The sequence below is a fragment of the Mya arenaria genome, chromosome 3 (assembly GCF_026914265.1).
Source record: "Mya arenaria isolate MELC-2E11 chromosome 3, ASM2691426v1".
Classification (NCBI taxonomy): domain Eukaryota; kingdom Metazoa; phylum Mollusca; class Bivalvia; order Myida; family Myidae; genus Mya; species Mya arenaria.
This window is the reverse complement of record NC_069124.1, coordinates 30,043,531-30,061,322: the sequence shown is the minus strand read 5'-3', so window position 1 is coordinate 30,061,322 and position 17,792 is coordinate 30,043,531. Positions and strand designations below refer to the sequence as shown.

Here is a 17,792-nt window from a genome sequence, read left to right as displayed (position 1 = left end):
TTTATTCAACTCTGCACAAATCACGTTTGTTTTTGTTTTAATCATTTAAAAGTCAAATGATTTAAAATTAAAAGTGCATTCAAAGTAGAAAAGAAATATTTTGCACACACACATTTATACACATTTTTATTTTGTCGCATTAACATATTGTTACAACAAACATGTAATAGCATATACATGCAATTTGGTAAATAACATGATGGAAAATACAAATTGAAGTAATTTTACCATAGTGCACGAATAAAACTACTACCATCTTATTTTGCATCAACTGATAGTGTGTCCCTATAAGACAAAAGTTGCCAAAGATCGAAGTGTGGTTGATTTGTCCCGGGGTTATTATTGAACATGACATTTGTCATCATTGTTGTAAGTACTCAATTATTAAGCCCATCATCTTTATGCATACTACTGTCACATCCACAATCTGGAGACAGACTCTCTTCCATCATTGTCAGACAGATCTATATTGTGGTAGTGGTTATACAAATTATCTGTGATGGATAGAAATGTTTACGAATATGTCATTTTGACACATTTTTAGTAATTGTTAGCAGTGTCTAATGTTATAGTAGCCAGGTTTGTATACAATATACCATCCCCCCCCCCCCCAAAAAAAAAAGAAGAAGAAAAAAGTAACTGTCAGACAGATCTATTTTACTGTAGTTTGATGTACAAATTTTCTGTGATTGATAGAGATGATTACAAATATGTCATTTTGACACATTTTTAGTAATTGTTACTTTTTCAAAGGTTATAGAACCCCTTTTATTAACAATATATTCTCCCACCTCCCACCCCCACCCCCACCCCCCCCAAAAAAAAGAGTAAAAAAAAAGAGAATAATAATAAATAAAATGTAATAACAATAATAACCGGGAAGCCAGTGCAAAACATTGCGCAAACCGGACATATTAGAAACCCCATTTAATTTAGGCCCCCCAAAATGGTTTGGTAAGGGCTACAACCTTTACAGAAACTGGCTTATTATTTTATTTTTTATATGGCTTTATGTAAGAAAGTTATTTTAATCATTGGAGAATGGTGTTAATGTTATCATCTGTATAAAACACCCACTTAAAAAAAAGTTAAAGATATTATGTATTATTTTATATACTATCTGACTATAAAAACGTTGGGTCAGAGCCTTTTTCGAAGTTGGGGTCAAGTAACCTGAATTATATATATTTCTTTTTTTAAGAACTTAACAATTTTCTCATTGTATTTCTTCACAGAACCCTCAGAAAGACATTCCCAAGGGAACATTTCTTGCCATTGCCATCTCGTCATTTTCCTACATCGCGTTTATCTGGCTTTTGGGGTCCACGATCCTCCGTGAAGCAACAGGACCATTCGTCTCCATGACAACACTAGATGCTTTTGAGAATCTCACCTCTACAGTTTCCATGACAACAAGTTTGCCGATGACAACAGCTTCAATAATGGCTGCTTCATCAACAGAAGGGGGAGTGCCGGTTCCCAAGATTGACCTTAATTTGGATAATCTCTCGAACTGTTCTCTCGCACCTGGCAACATCTGCAAATTTGGGCTTGTCCATGATTACCAGGTAAGTAAAATAAATTGTGTTCATATTATCATGATAAAGTTTAAACGAATTTTAGCACGATTGAAAAGAAAGCGTCCATATTGGAGTGATGCCAAAAGAACACTTCAGGAGTTGTCAGTTGGGATGCAGAAGCTCCTCTCCAGATAATCAATTTTTTTTTGTTAAATTGCATTCCTTTTTTGAAATTTAAGCTTTAGTAAGATTTTATTTTTGATGTGTCTAATTTTGGTCCATCTGACTATAAAAATTACCAGCCTTAATTGTAATTTGTCATTATTTGAGGAAATGTTTGTGCTTTGTCATGTCACACAGAACAGCTACTTTTCACCTTAGTTATTGGTGACCAATTATAAAGAAATTATTATCTTTAAATTGCACCTTCTATCTATATAACATATATCTTTATTAATGTGTTAATAGAAGTGAATCTTTACATGTTACCATAATTGCCTACTTTCTAAGGTGATGGAGATGGTATCAGCGTTCGGCCCTCTCATTACGGCAGGAATCGTGTCGGCAACTCTGTCATCAGCGCTCGCTAGTCTTGTGTCTGCTCCAAAAGTCTTTCAGGTAGTTCACAGTTGTATAATATCAATTGTTATACTGATAAAAGATATTTTGGCACTTTTTGATAGGGGAATTTGTTACCACAGAGCTATTTATTGAAAAAAAACCCACCATATATAAAGGTTAATATTTGTTCACAGTCTTGTAAATCAGACTTTAAAAATGAACAAGCCCAAATTTTTACAATAGTGTTTGGCATCAAACAAACTTTTAACAAACCCTACTATATCATATCTTGGACCAATAACAAATCTTAATACTACTCCCAGATAAAACCAGGAATTTGAGCAAGCCAGGAAAGCATTTTACAAGTGGCGGGCTTGTGGGTTTGTGCTAATTTCGATCACAAGTGGCGTGCTTGTGGGTTTGTGCTCATATCGATCACTGTGTACACAAATCATTTGCTTTTTTGGTTTTGATCATATATCTAAATGAGAAAAGCATAATAATACATTAATATTATTATTTTTGTATCAACCTTGACTGTGCCCCTCCAATTGCATTAAGTATCTATTAACATATGTTATTCATATTTTTCTCTCTCTATAATGTCATGTGATATAAATTATATATAAATAATTAATATAACATTTACATCACATGATATTATCCTATTTTTTTGCCCTTAACCCATGTGATGTTATTTTGATATATATATTTCATTGTTGCTTTGTAATACCTTAATTTCTTTTTTTGCAGGCTTTATGCAAAGATCAAATCTTTCCAAAGGTGGAGTTCTTCGCCAAAGGCTATGGCCCCAGTGAGAACCCAAGGAGGGCGTACTTTCTAGCATATGGCATAGGCCTTGCTTTTATTCTTATAGGTAAAAAATAGTAATAATACAAGTACAAAATAAATAGAGAGTATTTAGAGGAGTAACTTTCTCAAGACATGCATCCAGTATGTTGTCCAAAGCCATAACTTTAGATGCCTTGGTCAAATCAGCCATATCGGTCAAGTCACTCAAGAGTAATGACCCTTGACTTGGTAAAACCTGTATCAAGAGTTTCCACTCTCTAAATTTGACTTCATTACAACCAGTTATCAACAAACTTGGTGTCCTAAAATTAGGATGTGCGCATTACGTAACAGTAAGCACTGCTGTTTTAAAAAAAGAATTCTCAAATCTTACTTTTTTCTGCAATTATATAAAAAAGATTTTTTGCATGCACCTAAAATTTTTTCCTGTAGAGTAACTATGTTTTTCTGTTACAGGTGATCTCAATGCAATAGCCCCAATAATATCAAATTTCTTCCTGATGGCGTATATGCTGATAAACTACTCCTGTTTTGACAATTCCATAGCCAAATCACCTGGTAAGTGTCACTGACTAATTCTACTGACTATTGTTCAGAACTTTGTTAAAGTTAACAACTTAATTGACGAGGATTGTTGTTAACTTTTAAATGTAAACTATTTGATCGTTTCCAATAAAACCTGATTAGTCTTAAATCCGTTTTCCAAAAGTAAAAGCCTCAAACAAACATGAAATTAACAGTTCTAAAATTATTTATAAAGCATTTTACTCGACAGCATTTTACTCGACTTGATCTGACAACATGAACAAGTAATATGAGGAAATAGTTTTTGAGAAAGATCTGTATACATGTTTATGACCTTACATGTTTTTTTTCAGGCTGGAGACCGTCCTTCGTTTATTATAACCGCTGGTTGAGCTTGATTGGTGCCTTATTATGTGTAACTGTGATGTTTATTATCAACTGGTGGACCGCCCTTTTAACGTTCGCTGTGATTGGCGCTATTTTTGTCTATGTACATTATAGGAAACCAGGTAACGTGATTTAGTTTTTCTGTCTCCTTTATTTGTAATGGTAGAAGATGAAAAAACACAATTTATTCAATGGATATAACAAACTGTATATACTTATTTTAATGAGGCCAATGTGACACATGAATAAACTCATGAAATAAGTAATGGCTTTTGTCTGCACTTTTGGCGAAAAAAATGTTACTTAATTTATAGTACAGTCGAATCTCGTTGGCATGAACTCGCTGGCTTGAATTCCTTGTTGGCTCAAACTGGATTTTGCCAGTCCCTGGGAGTTCGACCCAACGAGGTTGGACTGTATTATGGCTTATTTACACCTCAAGGTACATTTTATATATGGCCTTTTAGCAATTGCGAATAATTTCCAATGAAGTCAACATCTTTGGATATGTTCTGATGATTAATCAGCACATATAAATACAAAATGAAAATTAATTATTTTGTTATTGTTTGTAATGTGTCAACAAGGCAACAAAAAACTTTAATCAACATGTTGAAAAGTGTTAATTTATGATTTGTTATATGTATTGTAGTCATAAGCGTTTCAATTTTACGCTAAATAATGCTTTAACGTATCAACTATGAAGTGATTTAAAAAAATCCTGCACTATTATTAAGTTTTATGATAACTGTTTTGGATTTGGCTGGTTCCTTTATTTACAGAATGGGTGAAAAGATTTACTGTAATGTTTTCTTAAATGAAATAAAGTATTTTTTGTAACAATTCTTTCAACAAATAATGAGTGTTTTTTGAAAATTTAAGTAATAAATCGGTGATTGAGGTCATCATCCAGAATAGGAATGCAGTTTAGCAGGATAAAGTATTTGCTGTTTATTTGCAGATGTGAATTGGGGGTCTTCCCAGCAAGCCAATGTATACAGAAATGCGCTTAACTCCGCCCTAAAGCTTTCCCAGACCGAGGATCACGTGAAAAACTTCAGGTATAGATATTACAGCTGCACATCTGGCACAAATCTAGTCCGAACACCTCAGCCATTTTTCATCGAAAACAACCTTGGATGTATGCTGATGCATGAGTAGAAGCAGTTCATAAAATTAAAAATAAAAATATTAATTAATTAGTGTTTCAACATGAAATTTGTATCAGTAAGTTCAAATTTATTCCCAGTGGAGTGTTATATTGCATAAATAATTAAGATTCCTAGGAATAAAGGTTTAACTGCTAAATTGAAATTGCTAAGTGATCTTCTTGCAGCATAGTTAAATGTAAAGAATTCTGACATATTGTAAACCTTCCATATATATCCGAGGTTGTTTGATGGAAAAGGGCCGAGGTGTTCTAAAAAACAAATCTAGTGTTTTATGCACTTAGAATGATTTCTATACATGATCGTGAATCTTTCAGAGAAATTAAATGTTGTCACATAAGGAATTCAGTCAAATATTTTGTAACTTAATTTTGAATATAGCTTTTTGAAAGCAGTACTAATGTGTAATTTATAAATAAATACATGTTAAATTCACTATGGGTGTTTTAAAATGATAAGTATTATATAAATTCAGTAAGTAAAAGCTTTATCCCGATTTACTGTAACATAGTCATTATATTTTTTTATTCCTGTCCATGTGTCTAAAGATTATTTTTATTTGTTGCAAAACGAACGATTTCATACAGACAGTTTGATTTATAGCATTTGTACGTTTTTATAAGCAGGCGGGTAAGTGGCGTGACTAAGTAACACTTAGACGATTTGTTGTGTAAAACCTCGACCTGCCATCGATTAATGTTCGTGTTTAATACCATTTGTGGTTTCTACATTAACACATATTTCGTTAATCCTGTCCATTTTGAATGCAGATTTTTAGACAACCTAGTCCTTTCATATTAATCTAGTTTTAAACATGTCTGGGCATTTTGTAATGATGATTTTCCCAAGCAGACATGGTGTTCCAATGACCTCGAGTTTCACTCAGTGTTCGAAGGCGGTAAACAAATCATTTATTGGGGACTGTTTGTGGTGTTTATATATTTATGTCTCTAGTTCAGTGTCGTTTGGGCAGTAACGTTTTGCCTGTAAGCAGGGTTATATATTTGAATTTCTGACTACTGGGCTTGTCCCTGAAGTTTTCATGGTATTATTCATTAAATCCTGTACAAAAAATATTGTTTTTGTCTAATTAGTCAAAAATATTTTTTTAGGTTTGCATTTTTTTGTCAAAAAATAATAGTTTATTCAATGTTGAATGTCTGTTTTTCTTTCAAATGGCCATAATGTATAATATGTTTTCACTGCAATTTCATTTATCAGATTGATAAATTTTTACATCATCACTAGCTGAACGTTCAGATGCTTCTGTTGGGTGAGGTTAGGTGTATGGAAATATTTTAAAAACTGCCAGTTGAATTGTAATATGTTATTGTAACTGCCAATTAGTTGAATGGTCATATGTATATAAACTGCCAGTTAGTTGAAACATAATATTTCTAGGAACTGCAAGTTAGTTGAAATGTAATATGTGTAGAAACTGCCAGTTAGTTGAATGGTTATATGTCTAGAAACTGCCAGTAAGTTGTGTGGTAATGTGTAGAAACTGCCATTTAGGTGTATGGTAATATGTGTAGAAACTGCAAGTTAGGTGTATCATAATATGTGTAGAAACTGCCAGTGTATCTTTAAAGGTATATTATATCATCTTTTATCTGTCTCAGGCAGGCATGCCATTGTAAAGTCATTGCATTTATCCAAATCAAAATGAAAATTGATACAAAAACAACAACCTTTTTATGCTTATCCATCACATTGCAGTCTGACAGGTAATTACTGATTCAGAAAGGGGAAATATGCAGGGAAAATTTCGCTTCTTTCTTCAATGATAGAGGCAGAATTTAGGCTTTTTCTGTTTATTTTATTATCATGTATTTTTAATTGTTTTATTTTGTTTTACTCACAACCTTGTTTTGACATTTCTACTTTCTAACAGTTGACAACTTTCTTATATATATTTACTAGGGATATTTTTTCGTCGATATATTCAGTTAATTTTATATTTTTAATGTTTTTCATTTTTTGTTATATGTTTGTTTATACATTTTAATGTTTAGCAGTTAAATGCCTGAGTGCCGTTTCAATAAGATATCTTAGTTGTAAACCTTACGCTGCATAAAGGCCTAGTTTAAGGAATGTTTGGCATGACAATCCCCTGCTGTGCATCTCCTGCTAATTGCACTGATGTCACAGTAGGGGCCAATTTCCTGTTTATTTGTCTATTGGCTCAGGGCCATTTAGGGTCCATTTCAATAATAAAACCTCCAAAACTGCACCGCACGATATTCAGATCCGGGGGGGGGGGGGGGGCATTTATAGAAGGATTAAACTAGGCCTTTAAGAGTGCTCGGGTTAAATTGTAAAGTTATGGGCAGAATCTATGTGATAAATATCTTGACAATATTTTCTAATAAAACACGGCTAACGCCAAAAATGGAGTTAAGCCTAGAAAGTTACGATCATAAGCCTGACAAACTTTTTTGAATAGGGGCCCAGGTCTTTTATTTTATAAAATTTGTGTAGGAATTTTGTTAAATCTTTTTTCTTAATTGTACTTTTGTGTTGCTTGCAAAGCATGGCAGACATGTAGGGATTGCTTTGTCTGACATTGTCATTGTCACACTTCCGTTTCTAATGAAAAACTTTCGATTTATTTTTCCAACTTGGTTTGCACATTGGTTTTGGTAAGTCGATGACCCCTCTTGATGTTTGGGGTCAATAGCTCAAAGATCAAGGTGATCTACGCTAGAAAAATTATGGGGATTTCTGATAAATAACTTTAAATGTCCCGGAGCCATGGTTTCGGACAGTTTCAAAATCAATTCTAGACTCAGAAGAACACTTTTAATGAATTTCAAAGAATTATCTTTATTCCATTCCTTTTACCAAAAGAAATGTGAATAATTGTACAATTTCGAAATAGTAATAAATCAAACAAATTTCATTGTCAAAAACGAACTAGAAGGAGGGTTACAATAAAATTTAGATTTGCTGTTTTTCTACATGAGTCTTAACTCGGACTTTAGACCGTTTGTAATGATGGCACCAGGTGTTGAGTCTTCAATTTGCTCAAGCGTCAAAATCGGTAGATGACCTTTGAGGTCAATATAGCAAAGGTTAAAGGCGTAGTAAAAAAATGGCTGCTACTGACAGCAGACACATCAGATTCACGGAACTCTAGTTTCTTTTTCTACCTGTTTGCAACATTTGTGCAGTGTTTTATGAAACAAGTAAATTGCTTTAAGTGAAGTCCCAGTGCTGAATGGAGTGTTATGTTTCAGACCGCAGGTGCTTGTATTGACTGGCTTTCCATGTAACAGACCAGACCTTGTCTACTTTGTCAACGGTCTCACAAAGAAAATTAGTCTCATGATTTGTGGACATATTATTGAGGTGAGTGCTAGGTTTGATTTGCCATCCAATCACCGTCTGCTTCTATTAAGTAAGATAAACTCAACAGATTATTTGTTTGGAGAATTGACTTGTCCATATAAATGGCAGCAAGGAAGTTTTAGAAAAATGGTGCTAGGTTTGATTGTGCCAATAAGTCATTTTGAGGTCACTGTCTGCTTCGTTAAAGGAAAATAAATAATTTGTTTGTAAAGCTAATGGATTAGTCCACATAAATGGCCAACAAAATGATAAAGATGTTTATGTAACTTCGCAGACGTTTTTCAAAATTGAAGAAAAGATATTTGGAAAATCCCATTGATTATTACAGCCAGATTATCAAACATCACTATATTTTCACCTTGCCATTCCAGGGCAGCCATTCTGATACCTTAAAGGATTACCGTCGTTACAAGAGAGGCTACGTGAATAGATGGTTAAGCAAGCGCCACATCAAGGCCTTCTACAGTGTTACCACCGCCCCCGACTACAGACTGGGAGCCAAGAGTCTCATGCAGGTAGTTCATGCCTGCAGGTTTACTTGATGGTTATAGAAAATGTCCGATTATTTTTAATTACCTGCGTATTGTGCGTTCTTAAATTCTGGATCTGTCCCCGTTGTTCTTACTGGTGTGAGGAAACATATTCTCACATCCTGGACATGGCTTTTCGGTTATTTGACTCATGGTTGATATGATTATCTTTCCACAAGGATGAGATACATCATTTGAATATAATGGATGTAACAGACAACTATAGATACATCATTTGAATATAATGGATGTAACAGACAACTATAAATTGTTTTAATTTTGCACTGGCTTAATCATCAGCCTTAATTCAAAAATCATTTAAGATATTCAGATTAAACACATGTTGCCAGAGACAATACAACCATGTGTAACAAGGTGAGTAACTCTGACTGCAACGATGAGTGAGTTATGCCCCTTGTTCAAAGGATAACACAAAAACAGTTAAGCAATGGTGGTCCATCTGTGGCACTCTTGTTTGATCGATCTGTGTGCCCACTGAGGATGGTTTGGACAGCCAAACAGGCCAAATTTTCAAAACACAGACTGATGTCAGAATGTTATTTCATTGTTTTTTTTAAACAGTGAGCTCTAAATTAATCACTAATAAATTTCTATAAACCACTTGGAAGTAAATGATTTTTTTATAAATAAAATGAATAGATAGTAATAATAATAATAAAAAGAAAAAGAAAACAATTTTCTTTAATAATATTTTATATCATAAAGATACCTTAAACACAATATTTAACAAAGAAACACAGAAAATCAGAAACATTGATTGATCAATGTATTATTGAGTTTTTCCAACATCAGTTATGGCCCTTTCCCATATTAATATCACAGTAAATCTTTTTGTCTAGAATTCACAGGAAAGAATCCCTATAGACTTAAATCAATATGTATTTCTTAGGATGCTATTTAGACCCCTGTTTAATAACTATATTAAGAACCAATGATTTTTCATAACACTGAAAATGATGTTGATGGGGAATATATCAGACTCATAATACACAATGTGTAGACCAATGTTTTGAAGTCAAGATACATGTAAAGTGTCTCAAACCATTCTCTATTTTAGAATGCAGGCATCGGTAAGCTGAAGCCCAATATACTGATGATGGGGTTCAAGTCCACCTGGCAGAGCGACAAACCAGAGACACTGGACACCTATTTCAATGTTATTCAGTAGGTGTTATGCAGTGTTATATTGCATATTCATGGGCAGTGTTATACTGCATATTCATGGACAGTGTTATACTGCATATTCATGGGCAATCTTGTATTGCATATTCATGGGCAACCTTATACTGCATATTCATGGGCAATCTTGTACTGCATATTCATGGGCAACCTTATACTGCATATTCATGGGCAATCTTGTACTGCAGTTTCATGAGTGATCTTGTACTGCAGATTCACGAGTGATCTTGTACTGCAGATTTATGAGTGATCTTGTACAGCATATTCATGGGCAACCTTATACAGTAAGGTGAGGGAGGTGAGAGTGGTCTAGTGGTATAGGTGTCCTCCTCTCACCCAAGAGGTTGTGGGTTCGATCCCCATCAGGGGTACTTTCTCATGGCCTCTTAAAAAAGGACACAGTACTGGTTTCTGCCCAGGAAACGGACTCGAGAGTGATTCTATAAGCTTAGCTTTCGTCACAATCGAGCTAAAATGAATTTGTATATACTAACCTTATACAGCAGATTCATGAGCAGTCTTGTACTGCATATTCATGGGCAATCTTATACAGCAGATTAATGAGCAGTCTTGCACTGCATATTCATGCGAAACCTTGTACAGCAGATTGATGAGCAGTCTTGTACTGCAGATTCATGGGCAGCCTTATATAGCAGATTCATGAGCAGTCTTGTACTGATGATGCATTTATGAAAAATATTAATTACTGATTACAAAATTTTACCCATCTATTCAAAAGCTAAAAATGCAAAAATATTAAATGATTGGTGAGTGCTAAATGATTTACTGCGATGTACTATCATCTCATAATGTAGAAATACCATGTTTTCTGCACCTTTCTTTCAAATTAAACTCGGTTTCATAAGAATGATTGTTTTCAAAATGTATTCATCCTTTTTAGCATATTAAAACAATAATATTAAGTATGGTTAATCTTATTTGGGAGTAAGAGTGCGTTTTTAAACAAAAGTAATTTTTCAGTGATGCATTTGACTGTGATTATGGAGTGGGAGTGTTGAGGACGCGGGAACGCCTGTTTATGGAGGAGGAAGAAATGAACGAGGAGGTTGATGGGCCCCTTCCACTGGATGACGAAAACAACTATGATGGTATGTCACACTCACTTCTGAAATGCACTTCAAATAATATGCATTTTATACGCCGATCAATATAGTTTTAATCCAGTCTAATCATTTTTATAACAGATCAATGAAAAGTCATTAGGATCACATGATCTTGGTCCTCAAATGTATCAGTGCTGATTTGGCATTTTGAGCGTTTTCTTTAAAGATAAAATCTATATGAATGATTCCATTACATTTACACTTATAGTTTTGTATCATAATTATTTAACTGGGAAAATAACAAAACAACTAGGGATTTTAAATGGATAACATTGCTGTTTCAACTAGTAAAAATAATTATCAGAAGTGAGAAAAAATAAATGAGGACTGATTAACCATCGTTTGTCCATGTTGCTTTGTATTTCATTGGAATCCTAAAAGGCTTGATTATTGTGCAGAATCAATTAAAGTTTCAGTTAATGTCCAATTTATTTAATGTTTATAGAATAAAAGTTTTATGAATAAAATGCTTCAGAATACAACCTACAATTTTAGCAAATGAATTTGCAGATAGGCAATCATTAAGTACTATGCTTAATCATTAAGAATTTCAACTTTCGCGAGTTTTGAAAGGTCCGCCTACTGCTACTCATCAGATACACACTCCCTGCCTCAGATTTTGCGTTGTCAATGTACCAGCCAATGAGGTTGTATTCTAAGATGGGGAGATGACATAAAGTAATATTTTAATGATTTAGAAGGGCTTGTTCGCTATGCTCACTCCGCCCACTCTTAATCATTTGAATGTTACTTCATGTCAACTAACTATTACGTAGTAAAGAAATTGACTGCTTTAATGATCAGACCCGTGATGATCATACCCATGACTTGTTATTACTTATTTCCATTGAATGTGTTTCCTCATAATATGCCATGTGTTACTTGCAAAATGCAAACTTTTTATTAATTTGTGACTATTCGGTTTTTGCAATAACCAAGTAATTATTTTGAAAGAGTTTGAAGTAAAGATTTTTCTTGCACACCAGACAAGCATTTATCTTGAATAAATTTCTGCGGTGGGAAAAACAATCTGGCAACTCAAAGCCAGATGGGCACCACTCTGTGACGTCACCGGAAGATCAATGCAAATTTAGAAGCGTTTAAATCACAAACATTGTGCGGTGTAATTTAAAGAATTTTCTGAATAAAATTTAACTTAGGCAAATCAGGTTTTTTTTCTCATTTACATGTTATTCAGAAAAGGCAGTAACAATTTATAAAGATTAAAGAAGAGAATTGACCCAGTGGAACTATTTGAATATGAAAGCAATTCAGAGTATTGCCATCATGCCAGCCATAAACAATGACAAGCCATGAAACAAACAAGAACTTGATTATAACAGGGAAATGATCATGAAATTGATATTGACATTTAAATGTTTACAAACTTGATTTATACTGTAAAATGTTCATGAACTTGATTCTTACCCTTACATATTCACAAAATTGATTCTAACATTTAATGTTCATGAACTTGATTTTGACAACAGTGAAATGTTTATGATCATAATACTAACAGTGAAATGTTCATGAACATGATTCTAACATATGTTCCTGAACTTGATTTTGACAACAGTGAAATGATAATGAACATAATACTAACAGTGAAATGTTCATGAACATGATTCTAACATATGTTCCTGAACTCTTGACAACAGTGAAATGTTCATGAACTTGATTCTATCAGTAAAATGTTCATAAACTTAATTTTAACAATGAAATGATCTTGATGCTAACAGTGAATTATTCACCCATTAAGGTGGTATGGGTGTGCAAGAAAAAGTGTCAAACATTTGCTTTTGCTGTACGGATCAGAAAATCCTACCAATTGGCATGTACCGCAGACAGTAACTTAGCAAACCTTGTCACAAGCTTAACACATGCCCTGTGGTCATATTTTCCAATCCCTGCCACAAAAACATGATAGATATTAATTGGAATGTGATAATTGTATGCTCTTGTTTTAATGTCTTTACAATAACTGCATGTAGATGCATTTAGTGGGAGATTATTTGAGTTATTCATTGCATAATGTTCTTCTTTAAGATAATTATGCACATCATGATAATGCACCGATGAAAATATAGCAGTTTGATATGTATATTAACAGATCACGTCAATAGAAAACATGGTAAGATATTGAACAATTCTGGAGCAGTGTTACAAAGCTTTGAACTCTCTTTAAGATCTTGGAACTTTGAAATAAGTCTAAAGGCTGTCTAATTGTCTTGTGTCTAATGTAACATTCTTTCAACGAGCGCATAACTTTCATGATCACTCATTTCTGTTAAAATGAAAACCTAATCTAAGTCTTTTTGTGCTTCATTAAATTTCATTAAAAATGTAACAAAATAATTATTAATATGATGCAGTACTGATATTTTAGTTCAATTATGATATTAATATGTGTGATGCACTTACTTATAAGGCACAATCTAATGACAATTTGTTTCTGATACCTATTCACAGAACATCTTATAACATCCTATAGGGGTTCAAAAGTTCAGGATTAAAGATATTGAAGTCTGTATTGAGATCTTTTAACTTAAGTCTATTGTATGGTTGTAAAGATGCTCACTCCTCCACTACAGACAATGGTTTCAGAGTTTTTTTGCATTAAAAACAGTAGGAAGAAGTTCCTTGCAATACATTTTAATGACTTTGGAAAGAATTCAAAAAATGGTCTAAGCCCCTTTACCCTGCATGAATTCTTTATACTCAAAATGACCCCTGACTTAATAATTGATCAGCTATTGGAACCCCTGATTCTAAATATTGTTCATGGTACATATCAGTACACAACCGAACATGACTGTACACAACCGTTCAGAACGGTATACAACTATACACAACCAAACAAGACTGTACACAACCGTTCAGAACGGTATACAACTGTACACAACCCAACATGACTGTACACAACCGTTCAGAACGGTATACAACCATTCAGAACCGTGCAAAACTGTACACAACCGAACATGACTGTACACAACCGTTCAGAACGGTATACAACTGTACACAACCGAACATGACTGTACACAACTGTTCAGAACCGTACACTACTGTACACAACCGTACATGACTGTACACCACAGTACACCACGGCACTCATCCATACACAACCGTACTTATCCATACACAACCGCACTCATCAGTACACAACAGCACTCATCAGTACACAACCGCACTCATGAGTACACAACCGCACTCATCAGTTCACAACCATACTCATCAGTACACAACTGTACACGACCGTACTCAACTGTACACGACCATACACGAATATTCACGACCATCACATCCATACGCAACCATTAACGACCGTACATGACCATTCACAAACTTTCACAACTGTATACAACTTTGAAATAATTCACTCCCCGTTCTTTGCTAAATGTTTATGATGAGCTATTAAGCCATATCTAGGATATGTAACATATATGTTTAGCTGTAGTTGTGTTTTATACTTTGATGACCATAGTGTCAGATTTTAAATTGTGATACCTGTTCACCAAAGATTCCATTAACCAACTAGTGCTGAAGGTGGCCTACTGCAAAATGTAATAAATGTCTGCTTGTCTGTCATGGCGCCACGATCTTGTATAAAGATCCCAAGTGCTGGCTTTTACCCAGAAAATCAACTCTTACGTTGAATTGCAATTAACTGTTTTTAGCTAAGCTTTCTTAAGGATGGAGCTACCATGAAAAAGTCTAATACTAACAAGTTGTAACATTTTTCGCTGCACGCAGTGTTCTTGAGGACACCGTCTCGAGAACATGGTAAGACTGTCTCACTGCTGTTGTCTCATCTACACGCCATCTCTCGGCCATTTGTTCCTTACATTCAAGCAAAAATATACCTTGTGTTGATAGCTGCAATTTTGATTGAAACCTAAAATCAAAATTGTTTTCTGTGTGTTTTTTTACATTTTGTTGGAAGGGTCTTTTAGTCTAGAAAAAAAGGCCCTCGTGTCTGTACTGTTTCCTAAAGAGTTATGTTTTTTTTACTTCTTTAGGAACCTATATAATTCTTTCCGATCTCAAAATCTTAGACAAGAACAACAACCTCCACACAGTGTTACTTCCCTTACAGTACAGTTATCACCTCCACCATGCAGATCACGTGACCAGACATAAAAATGATTGTCAATTATCTTTAATTTTGATTTTTTTTTGTATTTTAGACTCAATGCACCTTGAAAAATAGAAATTTGCTAAAACTATCTGAAAAAGAAAGGAAAAAAACATTTATTAAAGGAGTTAACATAGTTTATAAAGCTGAAATCCAGCTATACTCGCTCATGGTGGCAAAGATCGATTCTGCTTGTCAGGGGAGATCACTGCTTAGGAGATCAAAAAAACAAAAACACACGACAAGAGTAACATTCAGGGTTGTTTTGCTTGAAACTTATTCATCCTTAGTTCATAATTTCTAGCACACTGGATAGGCATTTCTGGTGAATTCAGCCGTGCTGAAAAACTTCATTTGGCATCCCCCCATGCCAGATGAGTCACGCGCTGTGACGTAATACTTTCATTTTCTTTTATTAAACACTAAATGTAACCATAGTTATGAGATTTCAATAGATGAGTTGGATTAACATTAACTTTACAAAAATATTCCTTAAAAACAAAACAAAATAACCCTTAAAAGACGTGATATCGAAGGAACTTATTGATGTTTGCGGTGAATACAATTTACTGCGCGTCATGACGTCAGTAAACATCATCGCACACGCTTTTTGGTGAAATGTACAAAAACGTGCTTTCTTATGTATTTTCTTCACAAAAAATGTAATTAAAGGTATGCTAGAAAAAATATCTATCATGTGTGTCTGTTCCGGATAGAAAAATCCGACCCTCGGGCACGCTGCGTAGCCGGTAACTCGGCAAGCCTCGTTACCTGGCAATGCAGGTGCCCTCGGGTCGGATTTTTCTATCCGGAACGGGAACACATGACAGATATTATTAATATTGTCATCTCGGCTTTAATTCAGTAATATTGTTTTGTTAAGGGGAACTTTTACGAAACACAAAATTAGTTTTTCAATGACAAAAATGAGTAGAACAGGACATTTCTTTTATAACTGGGCTATTCAAGTCAGCCAGGTTTTGGCAGGGGTATTTTCATCACCATCTAGGCAACCATGTACATATCCCATTAACTCCTAATGGGATTGATTTATATTTTCATCAGTGTTGTCAAGGTTATCTTGCAGCAACTTTGCAATGAATCTGTTTTGTAAAATGTTGTTACTGTTGCGTGCAAATAGGCATCAATTATACTCAAATGTAAGTTATTTGTTCATTATTTGTAAGTAAGTGCAATGGTTAGCACACTCACTTCTTACCCAGGCATACTGGTATCGTTTCCTGGCCTGGGTGCATGGTTTGTGGTCATCAAGCTGGACAAATAGGATTCCTCAGGGTACTCCTGTATCCCTACAACACAAGCCCACTCTCAGGCATAACAACGTGCCTACGAGAGTGGTTGATATAATAATGTAACAATTTGTTCCACAATCATTGTTAAATAAATATTATGTTCAAACTAGATTTTAATTTTTGCTCGTCAGATGTATTAAAAACTTCATCATTGTTGTCAAGGGTGTTATTGTGTGTACAGACATGAACAGGATTTTAGCAGGCCTTGCACATAAATGAATATATTTATATTGAAAAATGATTTTCCTGATATTAATTCCAATTTTTGTCCTTTCTTTGATATAGACAATTTATAATTTTTCTTAACCATTTGCAAAAAGTAGAAAGCATTAGTCAACCAATAGTTGATCAAGTAGGCATTCAGGTTACAGACAACCTTACTACTGTGTGTTGTAATATTTATATGTAAAACATGATTTTTGTATCATATGAAGTTACATGGTTCTCTAATAGGAGATAAATTATAATTGAATGGAATGGAAAAAAATATACTATACAAATGTTCAAGTGTCATGCATTAACTTTTTGTATGGCATTTGTATGAAATTGTTTGATTTTTCTTTTCTATTCTTTTCAGCCATGTCAAATATGATAGGTCTAAAATATGCTTTAAAAACTGGAGTATATTTACTGCGTAGTAAAATGGGTCTTGGCAATGGTCTGTATAAAGTATAATTTTACCCAAACTTTCAAATTTGCTCATTATTTGCATGTATGGCCTAAAATCATCACAGCTTTTGATACAATAATTTGAATATTTAGGCCACTGCCAATCCATTTATGCACTTAAAAGAAATGAATATTTTTCTGCAGCTCTTATTGTTTATTATTTTGTTGGGGGGAGGGGGCATTGGTACTGCCGACCCATTTATGCACATTATGAATAGATTTGTATGCCCTCTCCATGTTGAAACCATGCTGACCTTTGGCTAAAGGTCACAATACAAGTTCCCAATCTGGAGCTTTATTTGTTGTGTTCATTTCATCAAACATCTATTATACTGTTCAAGATTATTGGTGAAACTTTAGTTGCATTTTTCTACTCAGCAAGTTGATGTGTATAAAAAGTTGGATCTTGTCGGTTCAAGGTCAAGGTCACATACTATTGCTCAAGGTTATTCTTCAAGGTCATTTCTCCACTAAAGAAACTAGGTCAAGTGTTAAACC

At 34.1% G+C, this 17,792-nt stretch overlaps 1 protein-coding gene across 2 annotated transcripts in view; it reads left to right on the top strand.

Moving 5' to 3' along the window:
- Positions 1-17,792, top strand: part of LOC128229300 (solute carrier family 12 member 2-like) — a 54,592-nt gene that overhangs the window by 23,631 nt on the left and 13,169 nt on the right. The window contains exons 8-18 of one of the 2 annotated variants that reach the window (XM_052941138.1): positions 1,236-1,568; positions 2,031-2,138; positions 2,835-2,958; positions 3,351-3,452; positions 3,773-3,928; positions 4,768-4,867; positions 8,215-8,326; positions 8,698-8,841; positions 9,935-10,041; positions 11,038-11,165; positions 13,291-13,311. In XM_052941138.1, coding sequence (XP_052797098.1) covers positions 1,236-1,568; positions 2,031-2,138; positions 2,835-2,958; positions 3,351-3,452; positions 3,773-3,928; positions 4,768-4,867; positions 8,215-8,326; positions 8,698-8,841; positions 9,935-10,041; positions 11,038-11,165; positions 13,291-13,311 — 1,435 coding nt within the window. The remainder of the gene's footprint in view (positions 1-1,235; positions 1,569-2,030; positions 2,139-2,834; positions 2,959-3,350; positions 3,453-3,772; positions 3,929-4,767; positions 4,868-8,214; positions 8,327-8,697; positions 8,842-9,934; positions 10,042-11,037; positions 11,166-13,290; positions 13,312-17,792) is intronic. The other variant, XM_052941139.1, reaches the window with a different exon arrangement.